Here is an 18089-nt window from a genome sequence, read left to right as displayed (position 1 = left end):
GGGCAGGGGTGGGGTGGGCAGAGCTGGGGAGGGCAGGGCAGAGGTGGGGTGGGCAGGGCTGGGCAGAGCTGGGGTGGGCAGGGGTGGGGTGGGCAGGGCAGAGGTGGGGTGGGCTGGGCTGGGGTATAACAGTGCATCTGCTGTGGGGTCGGTGTCACCATGTATCTGCAGTCCATCGGTAAGGTATGTGCTGTGCAGGACTGTATCTGACAGTCTGCGGGAAATGATGTGTGGTGGGTCCGGCCGGTGCTACAGCTGTGTGTGATGTGGGAGTGATGTGTGTCAAGGCTGGATATGGCAGCGTATGGCGGCGATGAGTTGCTGTATAGAGAGAGGTTCTGGGTGTAAAACTGTCTTGGGGGAATTATGTGTGCTGTGTAGGGTGTTTAACACTGTGTGGGGAATGATAGGTCTGCACAAGGCTGTGGGGGGAGATGTCTCTGTGTACAAGGCTGGGTATAGCAGTTGATGGCAATGGTGTGTGTGCACAGAGCAAAATGAAGCAGTCTATGGGACACGACGAGTGCTGTCAACGCGAGGTATATCTATGGGAAATGATAGGCGATGGATACGGTTGTGTATCAACACATAACAGTCAACGACACACGATGTGTGTTTTATAGGGTTAGGTGTATAACCGTCTATGATGAATGGTGTGTGCTGTGCAGGGCTGAGTATATAACAGTACATGGGGGGGGTGGGGGGGGGGTGATGTGTGGCTGCACAGGACTGGAGCTGTGTGGCAATAAGGAGGTGTGCTCTACAAAACTGGGTGCAGCAGCGGGTGACACGTGTGTTGTATGGAGATGTGCTGAGTGGAGAGGAGCTCTTTGGTGTGTATCCCTGAGTGATGTCTTTGCTGTGTTCGTGCGAACCTCTGTCCCATATTGCTGTCCATGTGTAGCTGAGTGACTTTTTGTGTGTGCGCTGTGAGTAACTGTGTGAAACTGTCTGCAGTGCTCTGCTGTTTCAGGCTGTATATGCTGTATGTGGAAGCACTTTGTGCGAGTCTTTGCTCATATTCTCTTTGTGGGTCTTTGTTGTATATGCCCTATATGAGTCTTTGCTGTACATGTTATTTGCTGTAGATGCTCCGCGTGGCTATCCTTGCGGTGTTTTCTGTGAGGATCTTTCTTTTGCCACATAAGCCCCCTCTGGTTTCTTTTTTTTTTGCTGTGCCATTCGCTGCATATGTTCTGCGTGTAAGGTCCTTTGCTGTGTAAAAGTTCTGCAGTGGGTGCTTTTGTCGTCGCTGTTGCTGTGCTATGCAGGTTTGACAGGGGCTTTGCTGTGCGGGTTGTGCAGAGTGTTCACTGTGTGTAAGGCATTTTGCTGTGGGGGTGTGTGTGTGTGTGTGGGTGTGTGTGTGGGGGGGGGGTGAGGGAGGCTGTGTGCTGCATCTCTGGTGTATGACAGAGGGCTGGTGTGTGTGGCAGTAGTGCAGGGCTTTGCTCTGGTGGTGCAGGCGTGAGTGAGTGAGTGAGTGTGTGTGTGTGGAGGAGGAGGAGGAGGAGGAGGGGGGAGTGGGAGGAGGAGGGTGGGGGGACGCTTTGAAAAGACCCGCTGTTTGCACTGACTGAGCCGCCGGCAGCTGCTGCCCCACACAGTGCTGCTCACTCACTGCCCTCTCCCAGCGCAGAGGCAGCGCTGTAACAGCAGCACCGGACGGTCCTCCACACCCCACACCCCCCCCACACCCCCCCACACCCGCCCACACCCCCCCACAGCCACCGCATCGATCCCGTAAGTACAGCCGCGTTTTAACGCCAATGCTCATGAGTTGCACTCATGAGCGAAACGTCGTCGGGACTGTTTTGCAGCTACAAATTGACCCCCTTGTAAATCAGTCACATTCAGCAGAACAGTACCTCGAGCCCTGGACTCCGGCGATCCTCACCCCCTCACCCCCCCCCCCCCCCCCACCCAGAGGCTGTGGTCTCAGGCCAAGCCGTGTGTGTGGTGGTGGAGAGGGGGCACAGGGATGCGCTGAGCCGAGCCGAGCCGTGTCACTCATCCCGGGCTGGAACCAACCCCAGTAACCGCACACGGTGAGCGGTAAACGCTGGGGCCAAAGTCCAGGGTTTGGAGCAAAAAAAAAAGCACAATGCAGTCAGCGCATTGGGGGCTCTTCGCAACGATCCAAACGCCAGACCGCCCACCAACGTACAGGCAACGTCCCACGTGAAGCGCTGTGAGACGCCTCAACAACGCGGTGTGTCGAATGCAATTGTTGCTGTCGTTACAAATTATTGCTACTAAACAACGTTGCGCGCGTGTGATCCACTGAAGTCCGCTCCAGTCGCGACTATCGGGTGCAGTCGAGAGAGAGAGAGAGAGAGGCGCGCAATGAAAACAATTTAATAACATTTTGTGGCTTTGAACTGCAAACCCCTTTCTTCTCAGTTCCACCCACCAGATTCCCTCGCGAGCAGAGAGGTCTTAAGCACAGTATAAATAATAGGACCCGCAGCTCAGAGTTGCCGGAGCTCAGGTCTATATATTTTAATGACAAGTCCATATACTTTATGCATTCGCTCAGCCGTGCAGTGAAACCTTTGAAATAGAATGGAATATAAATTAGGTAATTCCTATTTTTTTTTGCAAAAAAAAGGCTGTCTGTCTGTCTGTCTGTTGTCTGTCTGTCTGTCTTGTCTGCTCGGTTTTGGTTGGCAACTCGCAGCAGCGACTTTTGATTGCACAGCGTTGGGGGAAATCCAGCAATAAACCGACTTCTGAAGTACTCCGCCTTCTCTCAGTTTGCAGCAGAGAGAGAGAGAGAGGGAGAGAGACAGACAGACAGACAGAGACACACACACACACACAGAGATAAGGCGCTGCTCAGTGGAGTGCAAATCCATGCAATCTGGGGAAAAGATAAATGTTGCTTCACACGTGTAAATTATCACTTGTTTGGTGGGCAGCCAAAGCTGCATTGGGATTTGAGGAACAGGATTAAGAGAATAGCTCACCAGTGACAGCGGGCTGGTTGCAGGCATGTTTCTGACTCGTGCCAAAGCCTGTAATACGTTACAAAGGGCTTTTAACACGAGTTAGAGCAACCACAGCGACTGGCAGTGGGCGAGGATTCCCTGCATGATGTTTGCTGGGAACCGATGCTTGTCTGTGGGCACAAGGCAACAGCGCTGTGTCAGTGTGTGTGCAGTCGAAAGGGATGATCGCAGAGGAAGAATGCACTCCAGACACTGCAGAACTAAAAGAGGCCCTGTCATGTGCAGTTCACGTTTCTGAAATGCAAAGAAAAAAATATGCAAAGGGGCAGATAAGTGGGGCTGTTAACTATTTCATAATAATAATCCTTGCATTTGACATAGCGCCTTAACCCGTCATTGAGATGCCTCAAAGCGCTTCCCAGAATATACTGTAAAGTGACTTGACCGTACTGTGTTTTTGTGGGCGAAAATATTTTTGTATTTTAAATGCGTGAAAACACTTCCAGCAATTAGCTCCTTGGGCATCAATGTACTTATATGAAAGGTTTTTCAGTCTTGCAGTTAAAGGTAGGACTCGCCAAGAGATGTCATAATTCCAGTAAATGTGGACGTGCATGGTTTACAACTGCAAACGAAAAGGGAGTAATTACTGTTTCGCGCACAGCCTCTGACACAATTGCTTTTTAGTAACTCAAAAGAGGCAGTACTGTATGTTCATGAGCTGTTTTGGGCAACTTTTTTGTTGTTCAGTGAGAGAGGAGAGCATTTTCATCACAATACCAATGACATGATAAGTGACTGTTTGATACATCCAAATACCATTGAAGTCAGTGCTTGCAAGAAATTGCACTTACATTAATAATAATAATCCTTGCATTTGATATAGCGCTTTTTCACGTCTTCTAGACGTCTCAAAGCGCTTCACAGAATAGACTGTAAAGTGAATTGACTGTATATTTGTGGGCGAAATTATTTAGGAGAACACCTCAAAGCGCCAGACAGTCGGATGGAAACCAAAGCAGGTGGGAATTGAGGAGGGGTTCTAGAGAGTTGACTGAAAGTCTGATCAAAGTGCTGAGTTTTTAATAATAATAATTTACATGCATACCACGCCTTTCATGTAAAAATAAATGACAAAAAATCACATTTTTACATGTTATATTATATGTTTTATGTAAGCAAATATGGAAGCTTGTCTGAGTCAACAGTGTCTCACAAACAACAAATAGATGAATAGCCAAATTAATTTGAATTTGGGGTAAATTTAGATTAGAGTATATAAACCAGGATAATGGGAGGGAAGAAAAATCTGCATCTGGTTGAAATAGCAATGGCAAGGTGATCCCTTTACATCTATCTGATGCACAAGGCAGGTGGAACCTAAAATTTATAACATAATGAAAGAGGTGCTGATCTGAAAATAAGTAATAAAATTGTACATCATTTAGAATGTTACGTGAACAGAAAACCTTTCTGGAAAAGGTTTGAAAGCAATGAGGAAGGGTGTGAGACAGAAGGATTTTGGAAGAGAGTTCCAGAGAACGAGGGCACAGTTGCTGAAAGCTCAGTGGTCGATGGTGTTGCAGACAGGGCAGAGGACAAGCAAAGTGACTTTTGTCCCAATACTTTCTCAATAACATTACTGATAAAGTAAACGCAGACTATTACAAGTGCGGAATGTGACAATACCAGTGTTAACAGTGAGTCAACACACAGACACGCAAACAAAGTATTTTTTGTATCCAGTGACGAGGAAATTAGTTGCACTGTGTGGTGAACATTAATGGGCTTTAAGATTGGGTACCATGCAGAGCAAAACCACGGGATATTTTCCTCTAGTGCCTTGTTACTGATTTTAATTACTTTTAGTTGTATTAAACAGTACCCATGGAGTGGCAGGTAATCTTACCTTAGAGGCATGACATAGTGAGGAGCATTGGGAGGCTGGGAACAAAAGGCAAATAGTAAAAAAAATTACCTTAACTGCGGCAGCTCTGAAGATGTAATGGATGGAGCTGAGTTTACTGATCATAAAGGCACTGGTTTGAATCCAGATCTGTGCTGATTCTGCTGATCTTAACTTGGCTGCATAGGGAGGTTCAATTGGCCCCAGGCTTCCCAGGGTTAGGAGGGAGAAACAAGGCAGGAGTCCTGGTACCCCTACAACATCCTCTATTAGTTGGGCGCATTTGTGACAATTGGGTGAGGAGAGGTCAGGCTCGGCTGTGATGTCCACTACAGTTGAGTGACCCACTGGCACTCACTGACGATGCTCACATATGAACAATGGCAACCTGGGTGGAATACTAGAGGCCAAACTGTGCCTAATTAGATTGGAAAAAGATGACCAAAGGTGCGGTTAAAGGTCTTGAATGCGACCTTGAGGAGGGTAAGTCACGGGCTGGGCCAATAGAATAGTGCGGAGATATTTGCCAAAAATTGCGGGGACGTTTGCCAAGCTTTGCGGGAAATTGCGGGGATCGATTCATGCTATTGGGGTACATTTTACTGCCAACCCACATTTTTTCACTTGATTGTTAAAAACTAAATGTGAGGGAATAACACATTGTTGTAATTTTTTAAAAATTAATTTCTTCTTTAACAAAAACTGGGTGGCCCAATTGGGGTGAGGAGAGGGAGACAGGACAAGACAGGGACACTGGTGCAGACCCGAAAGACCTGGAGATCCACCAAAAAACAGACACTCAGGACCAGTGTCCGGATGGCGGGGGCTACAGGAGCTCACCACCCCCTGCCTCTCGGGGCCCAGCACCACACACAGACACAGTGACAGAGACTGAGAGAGAGAAACAAACACACGCATAGACACACAGAGAGACACACACACTCAAGAGACATAAAGAGAGACACAGATTCTCAGAGAGAGAGACACACACTCTCATAGATACAAAGAGACATACACACAGACAAAGGAGAGAGAGACACATACACACAGAGACACTCAAACAGAAACACATACAGAAGAGAGACACTCACAGACACTCACAAACACACAGAGAGAGAAAGAAACACAGACACACTCACAAACGCATAGAACGACAGACACACTCACACGGGCACTCACAACCACAGAGAGCGAGACACACACACTCACAAACACAGAGACACACAGACAATCTCAACAGCTGGGCCTCCGAGAGGAGCAAAGCCCATTTCCCACTTGCGCTGCACTGCACATGCGCGTCTGGAGCTGCTCCCCCCACAGTAGGGGCGTTGAGAGGAAGCGTTTGCTTCTACTCGGTCCGCTTTTTGCTTTGCTGATCGTTGGGGGTTGTTCCTCCCAAGTTCCCCGTCACCACATTGCCTTGTTGAAGGTGTCTCTTGGCTGCCTGGTCTCTCGCAGGTCCGTCGTGCTGCACTGCTTCTAGCCGCCCAGCCCAAAGTGACGTCAGGTAAACAGCCGGGAGGCCCGGGGCCAGAAACGTTTTTTAGCGGGTTTATAGCAGAGGGCCCTGTTATAGCGGATTCCGTGGAAAATGGTGGCTGTATTTTTCTATTGGTCCAGATCATAGGGACTCTGGGATGAAGTTGCAGAGTGTGGGGGCAAATCGGCTGAAAGCTCAGGTGCTGATGGTAGGGTGGGTAGGGCAGGGGATGTGAAGTAAGTTAGCGCCCGCTGAGTGGAGGGAGTGCATGGGTTTACAAAGTTTGAGAAGGACGCAGAGGTACCGTTTTTAATGGCAAATGACAATCTTATAACGAACAAAAATCTAACAAGAACCTCCTGTGAGGCCTGGACAGTGCATGCTTTTAACTGTATACCTAAAGTGTCACTTTTACTTTCTTCCGCAGCGTTTGATGAGAATGTCAGTCAGCATGCACGAGAATCGCAAATCCAGGGCCAGCAATGGCTCCATGAACATTTACCTCTTCCACAAGACTACCTACGCGGACAGTGTCCTCACCCATCTTAATCTCTTACGACAACAGCGTCTCTTCACAGACGTCCTCCTGCACGCGGGCGAAAAGACCTTCCCTTGCCACAGGGCTGTCCTGGCAGCCTGCAGCCGATACTTTGAAGCTATGTTTAGCGGAGGACTTCGCGAGAGCAAAGACAATGAAGTGAACTTTCACGATTCCATACACCCTGAGGTCCTGGAGCTTCTGCTGGACTATGCTTACTCGTCTCGTGTCCTCATCAATGAAGAAAATGCAGAGTCACTGCTGGAGGCTGGGGACATGCTACAGTTCCAAGATATCCGAGACGCTTGTGCTGAATTCCTGGAGAAAAATCTGCATCCCACAAACTGCCTTGGAATGTTGCTGCTCTCTGACGCCCACCAATGCACTAAACTTTATGAACTGTCCTGGAGGATGTGCCTCAGCAATTTCCCAACCATTAGCAAGAGTGAAGATTTTCTACAACTGCCGAAGGATACATTGGTGCAACTTCTCTCTAGCGAAGAACTAGAGACGGAAGATGAGAGGTTAGTTTATGAGACTGCCATAAACTGGGTGAAGTATGACTTGAACAGACGCCACTGTTGTTTGCCAGAACTGTTGCAAACAGTTCGACTAGCCCTCCTTCCAGCTGTTTACTTGATGGAGAATGTGGCCATAGAGGAGCTTATCACCAGGCAGGTGAAGAGTAAAGAGATAGTGGAAGAAGCAATACGCTGCAAATTGAAAATTCTACAAAATGACGGAGTGGTGACCAGTCTTTGTGCAAGACCTCGTAAAACTGGCCATGCCTTGCTCCTGCTTGGAGGACAGACCTTCATGTGCGACAAAGTATATTTAGTAGACCATAAAGCAAAGGAGATCATTCCAAAAGCAGACATCCCCAGCCCACGCAAAGAATTTAGTGCATGTGCAATCGGCTGTAAAGTGTATGTGACTGGAGGTCGAGGATCAGAAAACGGTGTCTCCAAAGATGTCTGGGTGTACGACACACTTCATGAAGAATGGTCCAAATCAGCTCCTATGCTGGTTGCAAGATTTGGCCATGGCTCTGCTGAGCTGAAGCATTCTCTGTATGTAGTTGGTGGACACACAGCAGCCACCGGACGGCAACCGGCATCACCTTCTGTGTCTCTGAAGCAAGTGGAACAGTATGACCCAGTGACCAACAAGTGGACAATGGTAGCCCCTCTTCGGGAAGGTGTCAGCAATGCAGCTGTGGTTAGTGCCAAACTAAAGTTATTTGCCTTTGGTGGTACTAGTGTGTGCCATGATAAACTGCCTAAAGTACAGTGTTATGATCCTTGTGAAAACAGATGGACCGTGCCAGCTACCTGCCCTCAGCCTTGGAGGTACACAGCTGCAGCTGTGCTGGGGAACCAAATTTTTATCATGGGCGGGGATACAGAATTCTCTGCATGTTCTGCATACAGATTTAACAGTGAGACCTATCAATGGACAAAGGTTGGGGACGTAACAGCAAAGCGAATGAGCTGCCACGCAGTAGCATCTGGAAATAAACTCTATGTAGTTGGAGGCTATTTTGGCACTCAGAGATGCAAAACACTGGACTGCTATGACCCCACACTGGACACATGGAACAGCATTACTACAGTCCCTTACTCACTTATTCCCACAGCATTTGTCAGCACATGGAAGCACCTCCCTGCGTAGAAGATTTTATAAGACTATAGAGGTAAGCAAATCTATTCCCAAATTCGTTGGTAAATGTCATATGTTTCAGAGTGATTGGAACAAACAATGTCACATTGAGCAGATGACATTGCAATATGACATGTACTCCAAAGGGCGGCCAAGGCTTGAAAACCCCAAAGTGTGTACCCCAACGCACACTCTGGAGTTCCAAAACCTTGGCTCTTGCCAACCTGCGCGCAATGCTCTCAGGAATTAAATAAGCAGGATGTGTCCCTCCAGGGAGAGGGTGCACATTCCTTTCCAATACCCAGGAATTTCCCATGTGTAGGTGGGATACATGGAATTCTCAGTTTGGTTTGCATAGTCTTAAGTGGTGTTGGGTTTCTGTATGTGTCAGACACCCGACTGACCAAATAAAGGTGGCCAAATGCATTAGATCCATGTTAAAATTGTAATCCTTAGAGAGAAATAAATCCCATAAGATTAAAAAAAGGTTTTGTAGGAAAAGGAAACAAACAGCAACTTCAGTAATGTTAGAATTCACATTTCTGATTTGTGAAGAAATTCTCAGAATCACAGAATCACAGAATGTTACAGCACATAAATTTCCATACAAAGGCATACATGTGAAACTCTGGTTCACACGCTCTGAAGCATGGTGATGGGTTTCTGTGTCTGACACCTGGCTGACAAAAAGAAACGTTACAGTAAAGGTAATTGGCACATGAAAACTCATCGATCAACTCTATGATTTAGAAATCACTTAACATTTAATTTGGCTCTATTTCAAGCGCTCCGAGATGCCTTTTGGAGTGAAGTGCACTACATAAATGCAAGTTGTTATTGTTGTTTTCTTCTTTGGCTAACACAACCTCCTGTTAAAACTTAGACTCACAGAGTTAATAGTCTTCATCTTGTAAGTCTCATCAATGTCTTGAATTACTAACGTGTCTCCTCAGAGATATTTATTTTTACATACGATACTTATTTTATTAACACATTGGAAGGCTAAGTGGACCCAGGGGTTTTGAACGAAGAATCTTCTGATTTCTTAACAAGTGCTCAACTGACTGAAGTACTCAGGATGTTTCAGTGACTTGATGAAACAGTGTGGCTGATAGAAGCTACAGAACTCTTCCAGTTGCATTGTAGGATGTGACTTTGCATATTCAAATTCTCCATTCATTGCGGATTTGAGCCATGTCTTCAGGATTGCCACCAAGCAGTGGCCAGATATCTCCCAGAGGGAGGAGAAGAAAATCAAGTCAGTCACCCTGGGCTACTGGTCACATAACCTACAGTGGTTGGTGACATGTGTTGAGAAGGCTGCTTGCACTCAGTTAGGTTAACGTTCATGCAATTCAGTTAATGGGGAAAGCACGAGAGACCTAAAATAAAGAGAAAGTAAGAAACCATTACAAGAGGTTAACTGAAAACATAAAAAGAAAATTGTAAATGATTTATTGCAACCTGATGAGATGCAGAAGTTCAGTCATTAGCTGAAATGGAAGAATCATTCCAAGGACAAAGCATCTAAAATTTCACAGCCTGGAAGACTTTATTTGAAAGCTTCCAAATTCGACTGAGTTTAAGAATTCCACAAACATTAACTTTTAAGACACACAAAATGGCCTTATTCTTACTTAATAAGTGGAATTTCGGGGTTTTCCCAAAGTGCGTCAATGACATTTTTCAAAGTACTGTACAACCTATGCAAGAAGCAGCACAGAAACCAGAATTTGTATAGGTAGATTGTGTTTAGCCCTGCTTATAGTTATTTAATACTAATCCAGGCAGTAACACTGCTCAATTTACAGCCAACATTTGTTTCTAGCTGACACATATTTGCATTGGAACGGAGAGATTTTATATCCTTTAGCTTGCAGATATTATGACTACAAAATATTGTTTGAAAACAATATCAAATAATACACTTGTAATGGAGATAGTATCACTGTAAGATTTGGATAATTCCCCCCCCCAAAATCAGCCAAATTACCTACGTGTAAACAGCAGTTTTAAGTAATCTTGGGGACATCCCTTTCAGAGTGATTTATTTAGCCTGGCATAATTCTGTCATAATGCTGGCGAGCAGCCAGTGAGTTATGAAAAGAAAGTCGAGTAAAGCAATGAAAGGCATAACATTTCCTGCATTAAATTTGCAGTATCCTTTTATTCGTCCATGTGAGCAATGCTGTGGAAGGTTAAAGTGATATTAATCTCCCATTCCTGATTTTACGACCTAATCCTTTCTAGAAATGCCATGCTGACTGGTTTTTAATGACAAGGCTGAGGTAGAGAGGAATAGAGGATCAGTAACGGACTGATTTTGAAGTCAAATCAACTGTCTATTGTCCTTAGTGCTGAGAAAGAGTGGGTGGGGAAGGACTACCAAATTGCTAAAAGAGATTTGCAGCTAAAAGCTGATGGAAATCACAGTTGGCTTCTTGCTTTCTCTTCCGTGACCTTTTCAGGGCAAACAGCCTCGAATGCAGCCACCTACCCTCTAAACATAGGGAAACCCATTGGATAGCATTCAGGCTGAAACTGAATACACTGTTTAATTCTAAAACTCAATTTTATTTGCAGTGTATTAAGGAACTCTGGTGCAACCAAAATATTTTATCTTGTATTTCAAACCAGAGTGCCCTCTGTTACCAGCTCAGTGTAATTATGGTATATTTGAGCAATAGAATTTTAAAGTGTAGAAAAGGGCTATTCAGTGTGAAATAATGTTTCTTTTACTGATGTGTTATTTTTGCTTTATGTTTAATAGCTGGTTGAAAACACAATTTGAACGTTGAGTTCTCAATTAATTTTATACTGCAAAGTTAGGACAGAAGTGGTCAGAGAGCATTGGGGCCTCATACATTCCTTTTTATAATCTCCCAAATCACTGGAACACCATTATGTAATAGCTTTCATTTGAGGTTGTAGCAGCTGATGGTAACACTATTGCTGAACTTTTCTGTAAATTTTCACTTATTCTTGCTCAGCAGCTCAATGTTTTAAGGTTTCCTGCCACACAGCTTTTGTTTTAATAAACATAAAAGCCTAGAGATGTTATTATTTCGCGGCAATCTGGCTTTCCTTTGATTTTAGATTCACAATTTAATTTAGAGACTGAACAGTAATATAAGGAATGTAACCCTGAACCCTGTAATACAGTACATAGTTTCTGTAACTTATCAAAGTAGCAAAACCTTTTCTTAGTCTTCTTTATGTCTAAGAACTACATAGCTTTGTTCACATTTCAGAGTGGAGTGGACGGTGTGTTTGTGTGTGTGGGAGGGAGGAATGGGTGGAGAGAGAGGGAGAACGGGAAATCCCTTGCTAATTGAGATTCGCTCTTTCCATCCTTTGAATATAATAGCCAACACTTGCCAATGCCAATAAATCATGTTTATTGCCATTGGAAGAGGCTGAACTAACGTCTGAACCCTACCACACAGTGGATATTTGTTAGGGAAACCTTTATGGCCATATGTGTGTGTGCATATCCATCGATCAACAGAAGCTAAACTTGGCTGCACTTGGTAATGTATTCAAGTGGCAAGGATTGCACCAGGGAACACAATGACATTTGAACGCAATGGCCATTTCATTATATGCTTGATCCTATGGTTATAAATAGCAACCTAGATAGTCTTTTTAGACAAAGGAGGAGCAGTGCTTCAGGATGCAAGAATAATCTACAAATACTGAAATCATTCAATTTTTTTCCTGTCAAATTTAGTTCATTGACACAGAGGTGTGAATGCACATAGTTTATCATCGGTAAAGCTTTTCAAGAGCTATGTCCACGACTTGTATTTGGTGTTGTTTGACATTTGCCCACAAAACACACAGTCACTCCACTTTTACAGTGCCTCCCGCTGATAGCTTTGAGACAGCTACCCAATGTAATGTCAAATGTAAGGATGATTATTACTATTATGATTCACTTCATACAAAGTTAACTAAATGGGCGGAATTGATGGCGGAACTGTGAAGATCATGTTTTGGTGGCAGCTTGTAATTGTGTGGATCAGTACAGCACAAGTTATAATACAATGATCCTGAGGAAGGATACATCTTCACTGAACAGTACATACTGTTCACTGTGAGACTGTCCACATCTAACTCAAGCAACCATAATATAACTCTAAAATGGGGTGTGGATTTTATGCAACAACAACAACAAATTACACTTGCATAGCTCCCTTCACGTCGGAAAGATGTCCCAGGGCTTTGGGACAATTTGCAGTAAAATTTGCAGTTGTTACTGTGTCCCTGGGCAACACAGCTTTGTGTTATTTTGCTGGAATAAATAGCTAGTTGTTGAATTGGAAACGGCGTCTAAACATGAACTTGTTTCTTTCTTTAATAGAATTCTGTGTCGGCCGATATGAAGATTCCCTATACTGTGAAGAAATACAACTTAAATGAAGAAAAATAAAACAAATCCTTCGCCGAGGTAACATTGCTTGGTTCAGCAACCAACACAACACCGGCATGATGAAAATCTGTTCACTTTAGGAAGCAACTTGTAGATGATGGTCACCAGTGATAGTTAATAGTGAAATAGTAGTCGGTCTTCATCAACGCCACAAAAGTAGAAGAAAAACGACTCATCATCACCTCATCTCCACATTGTTCTCACTTTTCATTGACTCCAACATTTGTGTGTGAAATTTGAAATAGTTGTCACCTCGTATTGTGACATTTGAAGTGTCAACAACAGCTGCGAGCAAGCAGGCAGATTCTGAGGTGTTGATGTCAGCCCGGGCGGACATACAGCTCTATCTGACGAACCTTTTGCGGATGGAGCTGTGGACATTGGACATGGTAGCTGTGACTGTGCTGAGGGCAGCTATTATCCTGTTTCAGGAGCTCCATGCTTTAAAGCAGCAAAATCCTTCAGGCCCTAGAGCCAGGAGTCGACATCAAAAATGGAACAACATCTTTAAAGGTCAATTTTATTAAAAGAAAATGAATGGCCCAAGAGTCAGCGATATTGATTTTGTATGAATTTTATTTATGTCTGTTTTTTTGTAAATTGTAGAATAGGTATTTATTGCTCAGTTATACGACTCGCACGTTGGAATGACAAGTAAATGTCTTTTTCATATTAAAGTTTTTTAAGTGGAAAACTATTTGCACAATTGTTAGGCGGGCGGGGAAGGAGGATTGGGTATTGTGTCCGTTCTCTGTCACATTAAGTTGTAAAGTTGCAATGAATAGGAGGGTGGGAGGTGGGGTTGGGGAGGGCTTCTAATCGGAAATGGAAGGGTACAGAAACATATTCTTAAATTACACAGACCCTGGAAGAAGCCACTGAGGTCACTTTCTCAGGCCTGTAACACTCCAGGTTACTTGGTGTCATTTCCAGCATGTTACTAACCTCCCAACTATTCCCCACACTGTTTAACACATCAATAGTATCTATGAGCATGTACACATTTCTAAGTCCTGTGGAGTCCTGTAGCTCAGTGATTAGAGCACTCGCTTTGCAAGTGAGAGACCTGAGTTCAATTCCAGGCAGGGCGAGACCTTGGGCAAGTTTCCTTACTCCACACAGAGCCTAATAATAATCCCTCCGAAACAAAACAATAATAAATTGGTCATTTTCAATCTACGACTGTTTGTAGGACATTGCTGTGCGCAATTGGCTGCCGCATTCGCCCACAAATATACAGTCAATTCACTTTACAGTGTGTTCTGTGAAGCGCTTTGGGACATCCTCCCGACGTGAAAAGCGTTATATCAAATGCAAGGATTATTATTATTATTACTCAATCCCATCTAAGTAATTTCTTCCTGCAGCCCTTTACAATCCTCTTGTATTTGCTACCAGAGAAAATAATCAGAGCTACTGCCAGTTTATCTTATGAATCTTAACAAGGATAACTTTACCTGATATGTGCAGTTTAGACAGGAAATATAGAAGGCATCAAAATATAGCTTCAAAATTTCGACTAAACCTTGTGAAATTTTCTTTTTGCTTGCTTGTAATAGCCAGTTTTCCTATTCCAGCAATTTACATGTTAATTTCAGCCCGGTGTCTGAAATCCTGATCATAACCTTCACTAACATCTGGGTTAGGTTAGGAGTGGGGCTAACCTATGAGTCATTACCACACCATAGCTCAGAAAACTTTCTTTTTGAAGAAATGCTTGTGACAAAAGGTGATTTGGATTTGGAGAAATGCTCAAGATCCATGAGCACAAACATTTCAAACTCAATGCATTCATGGGTAATGCAACTTTGCTGGCGTGGTGCAAAATGGAGTGAATGCAATTGGTTAAGTACTCTTAGAAACGTAAGTGAAAAAATAATATAGGAACCATTGTTGTGTGTTTATCTTTTTCATCCAGAAGATGAATATTTCAGTGCTCCTCTGCTTGAAAAACAAACACAATTGGAAAGCAGCCTTTGTAAACCATACAATAGCATTATTTCAACAAACGATACAGGGGAATAAATAGATTATGGAATGTTTTGGCTGCTGAAGTGGGGCTATCAGAGGGTCTTAGTAATTTATTCAAGTGACTACAGACCCTTAAATAATTGGTAGGGGGAAGGCAAGTGAAAGCAGGGTGGGCCTCAGGACCTGCAGGGAACTTTGGTGATTCCTGCTCTTTGAATTGATGTGGGAATTGTCGCTTGCTGTTTGACCATTCCAGATCCTCAAAACATAGCACAGTTTGAACAGAATACAGTTCACAGCAGAGTGCACACACAAAAGTCGGCGTAAGACAAGGAGGTTCTTCCTATTTTGTCCACCGATCACCATAGTAACACATAACAAAGCGTACCCTTCTATTTCCAGTGTAATTGTGTGCGGGCCTTTTCAGGAGAGCTGACACCTGTCTGAATGGGGAGTGATTAGAGATGAATAATGTCTACTCCAACAAAACTCGATGTGATGTGTTGCAAAAAAAAATTGTCAGTGCAAAATTTACTGTAAGCGTTTTTTTTACTACTGGAATGTGACGTTTTTGTAAAAGTGATTTTTTTTTTAACGTGAAATCAAATGCATTAAAATATGCTGCTGTTTCTCTGTATAATGGTCCAAGTTGAATTATTTAATGCGGCATATGGATTCGGTGGCATTTTAGTGTGGGGGGAAGGGAAGAGATAGTGTTACAGCCGCTTAGCTGGTCCTTTTATCTATTTGACAGTGCTTGTTCTCTTGTTATTTTTTGTTTTCAAACAATTCTGGTCATTTTGTTAACTCCATGCAGATTTCACTTGAAATAATAAACATCCAGGCAGTGTTACATAATTATAATTCTTTAACTATCCCTTTGTAACCAGCAGCAACCTTTGGTGCTAGTGAACCAAAGCTGTGCAAAGTTTCCTTTTTTTCCTGTTCTGTCACCTTAGCAACCAAAATCTTTATCTCGGGAGTGATGGTAATCTGTGGGGGAGGGGAGGGGGTTTCGTGGCAAGACCTCTGATCTCCTTTTAAATAAGGATCAAGTGCCATAATACCTTTCTTCATTATGATAATATATTTTGAATAGTAGAAAGGAAAATAATTATTATTCAGCGACCATCAATATGCATAAAATACACAATCAAGACTGATTCATTGAAAATTATGGGTTTATAATCTGCTAACGCTCTATATAAAGATTCCCAAAAGACCAATGTCAATCAAAGAAAAAATGTGTAATATTCATCCATCCCCAGAATTGCTCTGTGCAAATATATGCTAATTCTCTGGTTAACATATGGTCAATATTCCCTCCCCCTTTCCAGGAACAGAGAAATCAATGTGTCCTATGGAACATACATTTGTTCATCTCAATCTGCTGCTTTGCTTGTATCGTCCAATACAGTTCTCAGGGTGACACTAATCCAACAACACTTTGCCTTCACATTGGTATATTTCACACAGAATGAATGTCTGGTTCTTTTTTTAAGGGCTTAATACAGCATTCATTGCTTTTGTTGGAAGACCATTCCACACATCCTCTATCTTGTGGAGGAAAATATCTTCTTGTTTAACCTGTACTTTTGCTCTCACGGCTGCAGATAATCCAGAACTCTGCAGCTCGTGTCCTCTCCCGCACCAAACTCCGTGATCCCATCTCTCCCAGTCTTGCCCAACTCCATTGGCTCCCTATCCTTCAGAGGATCCATTTCAAGATCCTGGTCCTCACATAGCCCTCCATGGCCTTGCCCCACCCTACCTCTGTGACCTCCTAACCCCCTACCACCCCGCCCGTTCCTTCCGCTCAGCCGACTGGCCTACTCCATGTCCCCCGACCCACCCGCACCACCATTGGCGGGAGAGTCTTCAGCCAGCTCTGGAATTCCCTCCGCCTCGTCCCCTCCTTAGCCTCCTTCAAGTCCCGCCTCAAGACCCTCCTCTTTGACCATACCATCGGCCACCCCCCTTCCTCTCCCCTTCCTTCTCCCCCCCCCCCCCCCAACCCCAGCTTGGTTCTGAAATGCTGTACTCTGTCCAGCACCTTGGGATGGCCTCCCTACGTGAAAGACACTATACAAATGTAATCTTGTTGTTGTTAAGTGAAATATCCTCCTTATCTACCTCATCCAGGCCATTTTAATTCAGACAACTAATATACTTTGAATTCCTCATGTCTGACCTTGTGATAAGCCTCAGATGGAGAATCTGGAATGCTTTATGAACATCAAGGTATACTAAATCCATTCAATATCCCTTATCCATGCACTGTAGTTGCTTTCTATAGCCATAATGGTCCTAAGTTCCTTGCGAACATACACTGTTATTATGTACATAAAACATTTGAGCATTTTCTATAAAACAAAATAATGTAGCTTCTTACCACATTGTCAAAATATCTCAAAGTGCTTTACAGGATGTACTGTGAAGTATCGCAACTGTGTATTTTTAGGCAAACACAGCAGCCAATTTACACTCCGTAACATCCCACAAAACTTCATGATGTGGATGACCAATTTTACTGGAGCATATTTGGTTTAGACACATTAAGTGTTCGGGAGCTTGTGCTTAATCGTATGGCACGTGCAAGGTAATAATCTTAATAATAATCCTTGCATTTGATGTATTACCTTTCACCTCAGGAGGACATCACAAAACACTTCACAGCATTTGTAAACTGTGTTTTTGTGGGTGAATTTGTGCACAACCATGTCCCACAAACAGCAATGGAGTGAGTGACCAATTTTATTTGGGGGATTGTTGGCCAGGAGAAATTCCCTTCTCTTTTTGACTAGTGCTATGGGATCTTTAACGTCCACCTGAAAAGACAGATGGGACCTTGGATTAATGTCTCATGCATAATGCAGCAGTGCTATGGAGTGTCATTTTAGACCAGTGGTGGCCAACCTTTAGCTAAAGTGAGCCATAGTGTGAGCCCAAGACATATCACCATACCACTAAAAAAAAATTGAAAAGAAAAATATTACTGGAAAATAAAAATGCATTTATTAAGAAATTCACAATTAAATATCAAACAAGTTACGTAATACAACAACAACCTGCACTTATATAGCTCGGGTAGTGTCTCAGAGTACTTAACAGTGGCTGAGCCTGACTCCAAGCCGGGGTAGGTGTGGGGGGAG

At 43.8% G+C, this 18089-nt stretch overlaps 1 protein-coding gene across 5 annotated transcripts in view; it reads left to right on the top strand.

Annotated features, from left to right (window-relative positions):
* The window catches only part of enc1 (ectodermal-neural cortex 1), a 34098-nt gene extending 20078 nt beyond the window's left edge, over nucleotides 1-14020 (top strand). For 2 of the 5 annotated variants that reach the window (XM_007905334.2, XM_042334706.1), the window contains exons 2-3: nucleotides 6765-8568; nucleotides 12898-14020. In XM_007905334.2, the coding sequence (XP_007903525.1) occupies nucleotides 6771-8546 (1776 nt within the window). In that variant the 5' untranslated portion in view covers nucleotides 6765-6770 and the 3' untranslated portion in view covers nucleotides 8547-8568; nucleotides 12898-14020. Of the gene's footprint in view, nucleotides 1-114; nucleotides 184-737; nucleotides 834-6764; nucleotides 8569-12897 lie in introns of those variants that run through there. The other 3 variants (XM_042334701.1, XM_042334710.1, XM_007905333.2) reach the window with 3 other exon arrangements.
* The last annotated feature ends 4069 nt before the right edge of the window (nucleotides 14021-18089 follow it).

Source organism: Callorhinchus milii, unplaced genomic scaffold (assembly GCF_018977255.1).
Source record: "Callorhinchus milii isolate IMCB2004 unplaced genomic scaffold, IMCB_Cmil_1.0 Scaffold1, whole genome shotgun sequence".
NCBI classification, from domain to species: Eukaryota; Metazoa; Chordata; class Chondrichthyes; order Chimaeriformes; family Callorhinchidae; genus Callorhinchus; species Callorhinchus milii.
Note: the sequence above shows the minus strand (reverse complement) of the source record. Positions and strands in the feature narration are given on the sequence as shown.